Genomic DNA, 10317 nt, shown 5'->3' on the forward strand with positions numbered 1-10317 from the left:
ATATTAACTTTTCTGTCATTTTTGCAATATTTGATATACATCTTCTGGTATAACCCCATCTGGTAATATTTTATTATTTAGCTTTTGAGAATAATTTATTCTCTTTACGTTCAGCTATATTAAATTATCTAGCGTTAAATTTAAACAGATCACCTCTTCATTTAAAAAGTATGCTAATGTGATGTGAGCCTGACATAAGCTCCATCAAGTCATTGCTGTTTCAAGTCATACCTGTACATATTTCACTTAGTACAGGACCTCTGGTGTCCTGTACCAGAGGACATGCCCAGAATTAGAAAAGAACGCAGAACATGTGCTCTTCGCTTCTCAAAATTTGGACACCTTAGAGCGAAATTAGAAACGGAGTTAGACCAACCAGTATCGACCAGCAAATTGGTGCCCTTCATGCTTAGTTTGGTTAACAACTAGCAAATGGTGATTTCAACTATTTCCTCTCAGATGAAAAAATTAAAAGCTACTGAAAAACTTGGACGCCGGAAAATGATGCTTTCACAAATCAATGAACTGACTTGATGACCAAACTAACGATTTGAGCTTTTGACCAGCACGTATTCAGACGTATTACCTAACGGTGGTTGCTGAAGAACCTTTCCATCTGGACGGCGGGGAATTTTTACGGCTGTTGAAATTCTCCACTGACTACAGTTTCGAGCTTTTTTCCCACTCAATAAACAAAAAAAAAGAAACAGTGGCTACATATCATGAGATCCCGACCTGGCATAAGCGATGAGAGAGTAAAGATTATATACTAATATGTATTTCTTTAATTCTTTTAAGTTTTAAAGTATGTATATAAATTTTAAATATAACTTAATTTTTTGAATTCATAGATGACGTATTCATTTTTAAATAATTCTTTTACTTACTCATAGTCCATTTCCTATGTGTTACAAGTACATAACCATGAGTTTCTTTAACTCCCTAAAGTGCATAGGACATTTACAATTACAATTAAATAGAAAAGAGATAACTTACTGCCAAAATAAATTTTCATTTTAACACTATAATGACAAGTAAATTAAATTTATGTACATATTATTTCTCACATAAACTACCACATGTAGATAAGACAGAATGATACACAACGTTACATATAAGATTTAATTTTGATTACTTCAATTTAATTACAAATTTCTACTGCTTTCCAGTATTTTATTGTATCTAATAAAAATTCTCAAAACAATATACGAAATTTACCTATTCATATGATAAGAGGCACTTAGTTTAATTAAAAATTTAATCAATAAAATGACACAATTACTTATTACAACCTGTTAATCACCAATGCTCCTTTGCAACGTTTTCAATTATTTTTATGACAAAAAACGAAATGAGTTTTCATAATCGTTATGCATATATAATTTAATGCAATAAAACTATAATTTACGAAATTATAGGAAAAAATTAAATTGGCTATATACGTATTACCGCTGTCATCATGAAAATTACATACCTATTATTTGTATAGAAGAATTTTTAATATATATAATTAATCAGTCAATCAATCAAGAAATCAATCAAATTTTGTTGGCTTCCTTCCAAACATTCAAAAGTCTGTCTTTATAATACTTTGGAAAGACAACTTTAAATCATTACAAGCAAATTAATACTTAAAAGATTTGTATCTAGCCAAAGAATTTGTTCCATAAATCTGAGTTAACAGCCTTTTTTGTTGTAAAAACACAAACAAACGATCAAATAAGTAGACATTTGTCTGCTTATTTGTTTGGATTGCTTGTGTTATTATTCATAATTCATTATAAAAATGTCAACTGAACTAAAGGACAATATAAAATGATATTCAACTTACACTTTACTTTATTATAGAATGATATATTAATAAATTACTTAAATGAATGCATGTCAGAATAAATTTCAAAATATTTTGAAATGACACATTTTCCATTTTCTGATACATTTAAACTCATATGAGTATGTCCGGGCAGAAGGAAAAATGCTCTTTAACTCTTTGGGTCAAAAAATTTTAGTGAACTATACTTTTACACACTACTTTCCCGTATCTCATCCAGACAAATGGCATTTTATTAACTTTGATGGAGAAAAAGAGACTTGAATCTAATTTTAAATTTATTGCATTTGGTATTACTCGCTCCATAAAATCGTACATATGTAGAAAAGTAAATATATATATATATATATACATAAATAAATAAATATATAATGAATAAAAGTATTAAATGTGAGAAAATAAAAATCAAAATAAATAATTCAGTATTTAATGTGAACTCATATTTGGTAATAGACGACTTTAGAAATTTTTCATTCCAAGCGCATTCCTACCGATACTAGGATAAGTTGCCAGGCTCGACATGTGTGTACCCGCAAAAGAGGAAGCTTCGGCGTACATTTTTTTGTAATTCTCGAGAGTGAATTTGTTGTGTCTCAAGTGCACCACATTACGAAAGTGGAGTAGGATATGTTTATATGTGTTTATCTGGAATTTTACATGTACAAATATATGGAAATTGTTATGTTTGAATCTGTTTTCGTACAACAGTACTCAGGAGCACACTTGTACAAATGAGAATAATCTGTGTAAATGTCTGTGAATGCGTGTATCTATTCTGAATTTAAACTGTGTCACTGATGTGAACTTAAAATGGCAAAGGTTAGATTACCACAAAGTCAAGTGAGGGTATGAATAGTTTTAAAACAAATGATTATAATCAAAAAATTTTTAGTTGCACATTTTCATTTTTTTGGGGATTTAATTTTTCCACAATGACATTTTATCTAATAAAAAAAAAGAAAAGATAATATAAATGAAAAGTTATTCAAAAAGTTCTCTAAATTAACTCATGTTGCATATGGCATAGCTTATAATGGCGGAGTAGTTTGCTGTACTCAATTCTTAGTCCTCAGTCCTCTTATCAATTTGTTAATCATGTCAGCAGAATAGTAAAATGATTTCTAAAAGGCTTCTGCCTGTTCAAAGGACAAACTTTTCCTAACATATTGCCAATGGAACATTCGCAAAGATATACATTTGTACAGTACATAAAAGAGGAATTTGTTTGACAGAAATTAGTAGCTTAAAGTTTTAGACAACAGCTTCTGACTAAAAGAGCCAACAGACGTTTTTATTTATAAGTTTTTGTTATTAAAAAGATAAACAGAGTTAAAGAGAAATTGTTTCTTTTTTAATATGCATACATATAAGCAAATATTATGTATATTAAAAGTAATTTTTTTTTAAACTTAAGGTAAAAAATTAAAAAAAAGTAGCATTAAAAGTTTCCTTGATTATGAGAGGAATGAAAAAATATATTACAATTAAAATGTTAAAAATTTGAAATTAATTATATATAAAGAATGAAGATAGTACCTAAAACACTTGAATGCGTTGAAGACAATTTAACACAGATAATAATATAAATATATATTGTTACGTAATCGCCTGCGTGATTATTCGTATCTCAGGATTTTGTAAAAAATGAAACGAATTATTAGGATTGGAGAAACTATATTTATATATTTTGTGTATTACAAAGAACTAGTATTAATTAGGAGTCAATTTAATAAAAACCACAGCTTCACACCAAACAAAATTCCAAACTAAACTTTTTGTCAAAATTAATAATTGACGTAATGTTTAAATAATATTTAAACATTTCGTTGCTACTCTGATGAAAATCGTAACAATATATTCCGTATATTATTTTATAATTATAATTTTATAATTATAATTGTATAATAATTTGGTGTTATTAAAATTATAAATTTTCAAAACCTGAGCTTAACATTTCGATGGGCACATGTTTTGATAGTCACGTACGGTACTTATGGGTCTAGCCAGATCCATATGCGTTTTCATGCATTTGTACGTAAATACTGAGTACTTTAATGAGTTAATGCAAAGGTGGGTGCACTATATATTTACAAAAAAAGCGGCAAAACGTAAAGAGTATTCACTATGTATTCAGAGGTTAATACAAGATTGGGACTTTTACTCGTATTATTTGTATTTTTCGTCTAAGCTCAATAGCATTAACAAAATATATGCAAGGCGAATAGAATGTTAGTATTATAAAATTTAATATACGATCTTAAAAGAATGTGATCAGTAAAAAAGCTAAAAATAAAAAAAAAAAAAAAACAGATTACAATTAAAAAAATCTATATAATGTGGTTTGTTTGACAACCATTTTTATTGTAGAATAATCAATTATTTGTTTACTGACAACATCTAGTAAATTACGAAATCTAAAAGGAATACTTTGTGTGAAGACATTGGTTGTTGAGTTAAATTATTTTAGATTTAGAAAAAGTTAAAAACTATGTCACCACGTCATTGCATCCTTTGAGGATTATTAAGACAAATCCACTATAGTTTCTTAGGCACGCAGTAGTTAAAAATACCATTATGTTCTTTGGAGAGATATTGCCTATTTCCGTTATAAATGGATGGACAGTTGATAAGTACTGAAGTCTGAGTCTAGCGAGACCATCACAGTGACGTAGAATGTGTTCCCCTCTTCTTTTTCTCCTTTTCTTCCTTTTTGTCGTGATAAAAGAGAACAGAACTTACTGTCACATAAAAGTTCTTTCGCATGGATAAATTAACTTATGCCAATGGAAACAGATAAATCTTAATTTGATTAACATAAATTGATTTTGCCATAGTGGGAACACGTTAATATTCTAGACTTACTTTTATATAAGCAGTGTATTTGGGATAAATTTATTATATTCATTTTTTATAATTATTATTTAATAAATAATTTTATGAACTGTGGCCACAATTTGTGTTGTTCAAGCGCATTTTATTGATGCCAAGAACATGACGGAACTTTTTCTTTATTTGCAATATGGTTCATTTAAATACATAAGTATATATTTTTATATATTTATATATGTATATATATGAAATTACTTATTTACATATTTTTTATTTTGATTCGATGGCGGAAAATCATGGTGCTTCTTCGCTTTGAATTTATATACTGACGAATATATTTACAAAAATTAATTTTTATAAAATGTTATATAGATGGGCGTTCTATAGTATCCCTCCGGGAAATAGCCTTGGAAAAAATGTTGACCTTTTAAACGCCCAAAGTTACAATATAATTAACCTTAATGTGAATATTTACTTAAGGCTAAAGTTATTCATCCAATATTTAAGTAATAAACTTTTTACTTCTTTTTATAAAATCGAAAGTCATTTTTTGTTGCGAAATTTATTATGAAATTTACCGAAAATAATTATATAAAAATAAATTAATTTTAATCAAAATTCAACACTATTTTATATTAAACAATTTTTTTTTCATATATTTTTTATTAATATTAATGCTCGAAATAAAGTTCGACTCAAATATTTCTGTTAAGTAAAAACTGTTAATGAGCGTTTTAATGATAATTATAAATATTTTTGCGTGGTGAATGAATGTTTAAGGCAACCAGAAATTCTGTTTTATTGATGGCTTCAATGGATTTAATGGCTTCAGCGACTGCAATGACTGAGTTAATACCAATGAAAACAGTGCAAAAGTCAGCAGCATCTATCTACGAATGAATAAGTGAAATACATTTGGCGGAGTATAAAAATTTGTGAAGCAGCAAGGCATTGAAGCAGCAGCTATGGCGGTTTGTTATAGCGTCATTATAAAGCTCTCTTAATCTGATATTATCAGTCATGTTGGCTATAGCAGTTCAATAGAAAAAGAAAAAAAGTGTATGCTAGCAGCATGAAGTTTTGTTGGGAACGCATTTCAATTTTGAATATGTGTAATTTGCAGATATGCAAATGCGTGCGTAACGTATTTTAACTAAGATAGATGCACCCAATTGCACGTAGTGATGCGTTAATTACTGTAAAACAATGCATACTATAACGTTATAGTACATAACAAGAGTATATAAAAATTCGAGAAGCTTTAATTTTGCATATTGATGCATTTCAAACAAATTTTCCACTAGTTGAGCGTAAAACAGTACTCTATGGAAGTACGATAATACTTTACCTATACATGCAGGAGATAGCAATGTTCTTACTTAATTGTATATAATGTTAAGTATGCGAATACATCATATTTAAGCATTGAGATTGTTGAATATTGTAATAAGCATACTTGTTCTTTATAATGAATAAAACCACCGAATCCAAGTGAAATTATTTTATGTTGAGTACTTCTCATGTAGCGCAATATACTTTTATTTTATACTATAATGCAGTAAATCCAGAGAGAAAAATATCTCAAAAATATTTTTTAAGCGTTACATAAATTCTTAAACCAATTTTTGTAATTATAATAATAACTCTACTGTGTGATAATATCAGAAAGTAAAGAACAAGAAATTTTCTAGTTTTATTATTTCTATTGTCAACATAAAAAAAAAAACCAAATTAAATGCTAGTTATGTGCCATTAAAATTATTGGGCATTAAATATGCTAATACGATTTTGTGCTTAAATGGCGTATATAATTTTCGAATACGGGTAATAATTTATGTAATAACATTTCACTGTGCAATATAACTAATGTGATTACATAAAATTTACATAAAATACCCGCTGCGTGCATATATAAATACCCTTTAAAGTTAATACTCCAAACGTCAAAGAAAGGGGTGCAATGACTTAATAAAAATATTAACGTTTGTACTTTGAAATACATGAAAACTAATAAAAAATTTCAAATAAAACTTCAAAATAATATATATAAAAACAGTTTACAATAATAGTGCGTATACTATATATTTAAAAAAATTTTTAATATTAGCATAGACAAGTAAAACATATGCATACATTTATGCATATATTAAGAAACAGATTTTTATAATATTCTAAAAACTAACATTTCAACATTTCAGTTTTCATAATAGCTTCAAGTATCTTTGAGTTATTATTTTTTCCCCTTTTGAATACGTAACACGCACAACAAATTGAGATAAACATCATCCCTTTTGTTGATAGTATGTACGTACCTTCATCATATGTTAAAAGCATCGAGTGTACCACATCAATAATATGTTTTTCAGAAGGGTTCTAGTTCAGCTTCTCTATTTCTTCTCTGCATATCAATTTTAGAAATGCAAAGCGATACGAGTGTAATTATATGCTTGTTAAGTTTATGAGTGAATCTTTTCAAAAGGGTTTTAGTGAATTTAAATATATAATTATAACGTATTTTTCAGTAACCTTTTAATGTGTTAACACATTAATTATGTCATTCCTTATACGAGTATCTCAAAAGTTTGAAAGTCATTCAATTAAATTGACAAATTAAGTGATTTGGAATTTTTAATCAAGTTTAATTTTACATAAATATGTCTGAAATATAAACATAAGTATAGTAAATAGTATATTGCAGCTACTTATAAATAACTTATAACTTATGATAATTATCAAATCTCAGAATGGTTACAGGTTCCTCGGGGAGGTGTGCAGATCTGAGGTCTATTATTGCTTAGTCTGATGAAGTGATAAACAATAATCCAGTCAAGGCGTAAAGAGGTGTGTTAAAAATACCTCGAGTTGAGAAAGAATAAATGCGCTCAAGAGCAGTGGCTCAAATAGAAATATATAACTTGATAATTAATATTATTTTTCTTTTAAAGGTGGTAAATGCTAATGGATCAAGTTGGACAAAAGAATATTTGCAAACTTCACAGGTTTGAGACAATTTAAAATACTATTAAATATGTATAAAAGCTAAACAGATTAAGAACGTTAACCGTGCTATTGACAAACCACTGCAACTTGGAGGACAGCTGATAAGCGCAGGCTATGCATCGAAACTCATGCATGAACTCTGCGACGAAAATAAGTCACAGAGATTTTAATGGGAGAATATTTATGCACTTGTACATAATAGAGAACAATACCTGGATATATACTGAATATCAAGAAAATTATGAGTAATGCTAAATCTAAATTTTTTAAAGACAACGAGACTAGATAAAATTATACAAGATAAGTCTGCTCGTGTGGAAAACAATGGAATTCTTCATTGTACTCCTTTATTTATTATACCTTCCACCGACAATATAATACAAAATTGAAATTGTTAACAGAAAGACTTCTCATACAAAAATTATTTCCAAATTTTTATTCTGTATTTTTAGTGCAGTTAATTGGCACTTTTTAACATTGTAAATATTTAGACAGATATTTGAATATTTTTTTTAAATTATTTTCTTTTTTGATTTTTTAGGTATTCTCTTGATTTTTACTTGCTTCTACACTATATTCTTCGCATTTTCGGTGCTGTTAGCTGGAATTTTAACTGCCGTCTATTTTACCAAATATAAGTAGGTTGTTCATTAAATTTGTGAAGCGTCATCTATTCGTCAATTGTTTTGTTTTGTTCCAATGTAAGAAAACTGCGTCAACTATTATTATCCTGAATCAAAACAACCGTTGAAGGAATAGTATTAAGCCGGCTCTGTGGCTCCGAAACCAGTTTGTATAGAGAAATCGGTGAAAAAGGTGTCAATCAGCTTAATATTTTTAGGTTACAATAGGAATTTACTGGTATTGCAAAAATTGCAAATATTGCAACATAATACACAATACTATACTCAAAAAAATGTATATACACTTATCTTGTTAGCAATTAAAATAAAAAAGTTCGATTTAAAAGGGCTTATTGTGCATCCTCAAAATGCAGAAAGAATTTGTGTTGGTATATATTATATATAAGCCAATTTTCATTTCTATTCTAATCAATTTCAAGTTTTTTTTTGTATTATGTATTATTTTTTATTGGAAAGAACTGTATTTTATATACCCAACGATTTTTTTATTCAAGATTTCAATGATGGAATGTAGTACAGGTAAAAAAAATTTATATGTGAAAGTTTTTATGAAGTTTATTCTACTATTATGCAATAAATTTCTGTTTTTAGTCCTTTGGGCAGTTGTACATAATGCGTATTTTTGTTAAATCCGCAACAGAAGGTTCAATAATTTGTCCCATTGTCCGATTAATTAATTTTTCACCATCTCTTGCTAGAATTGTAGGCACATTTGGATCTATAGCAAAAGCAAACTGAGAATAATGCATCATACTATTATAGTCATAAGATATATTATAAGTGCTTGTAATAGCATTGGACGATTTCATAAATTGAGGCCAAAATTTTCTGGGTATGTTGTCGTAATTGATTTCCACATACTCATCTCTATCAGTTCGACTCTGCTCGTGAAACAAACCTATTGCATGCATAGTTTCATGTTGTATAATTCCAGACATCTGTAGGCATTTTGGTGTTAAAGTCAAATCGTGCGGTCCGAAAGGCGTTAACGGATTGTATCCCACACGTGTGCCACAATATTGATCAGAGCGTGTAAAGTGTAAATAACGTCGACTTCCATCCCTTGACGGACTATATTCACGTAAATTTAGACACGTATTTTTATTAAAGAAATCGAGTGCTTTCCGCACAGTCTGCCTTTCTTCATTTGTGTAGTTTTGAGATATTTTGTAGACAATTGTACGATTTGGCCAACGTGTGAATGGCGATGACATCGCATTGCGTGTTTTTGCTTCAGCACTTTGATCGTTCACATCAATTTCATTATCAAAATTCTCAAAATCTTCAATATTATTGCCGGCCTTTGAACTCACTTGCCGTACTATTGAAGTCAAATTAAGAAATATTAAAAGTAATTGTAACTTTACAAACTGTCTTAAATTCATTTTAATACATAAACTAACGTTTAGAGTGGGCGGTTCAGCTATATTTATATTTATTTTGGATTTTTATCGGTAAGTTGTGTTGTGAATAATTTTACAAAATGCAAGATAATAAGGTTTTTTCAGTACTAACTTCAAAATGCATTTGTACACTAGAACGTTCTGATTTTATAAAAACCGTTCTATAATGAAGATAATTAAATGCAATATAAAGAATTTTAAGTTATAATTAAATACGAAACAAAAAATTTTGTGCGATAACTATTTTACAAAAGTAACTTTAATTATTACACTGAAATCCATATGCAAAGTAAATTAAAAGTAGAAACTTTCAAATACTGCTATACCATATGCAATTGGCAATTATATAGAACTGAGTTAAGTGTACTGAACTTATATTGATAACAGTTTCAAAAACAATAGAGTTAAATTAATTTACAAATGATTAAGTTAATTTATATAGCTGTGGTTTATGTGTTAGTGCTAATTACAACACAGTAAGTGTAAGGCGATTTGTAACACTTGCAGTTATATACGGACAATGAAACCAGTTACTGTATTCAGGGGCAACTGATGCTGAATTCGAAACAGCTTAATGGTCAGCCCAAGAATTCATTAAGTAAAATATTAA

The 10317-nt window shown here is 28.4% G+C and overlaps 1 protein-coding gene across 1 annotated transcript; it reads right to left on the bottom strand.

Annotated features, from left to right (window-relative positions):
• Window positions 1–8891: 8891 nt before the first annotated feature.
• On the bottom strand, window positions 8892–9689 carry LOC119680253 (zinc metalloproteinase nas-13-like). Its single transcript, XM_038092977.1, has one exon. The coding sequence runs from the start codon at window positions 9687–9689 to the stop codon at window positions 8892–8894; it is 798 nt and encodes a 265-aa protein (XP_037948905.1).
• Window positions 9690–10317: the final 628 nt, after the last annotated feature.

Source organism: Teleopsis dalmanni, chromosome 1 (assembly GCF_002237135.1).
Source record: "Teleopsis dalmanni isolate 2A chromosome 1, ASM223713v2, whole genome shotgun sequence".
Lineage (NCBI taxonomy): Eukaryota > Metazoa > Arthropoda > Insecta > Diptera > Diopsidae > Teleopsis > Teleopsis dalmanni.

Coding starts and splice junctions, on each gene's coding strand:
- LOC119680253 (XM_038092977.1), bottom strand. CDS start 9,689: ATGAATTTAAGACAGTTTGTAAAGTTACAATTACTTTTAATATTTCTT.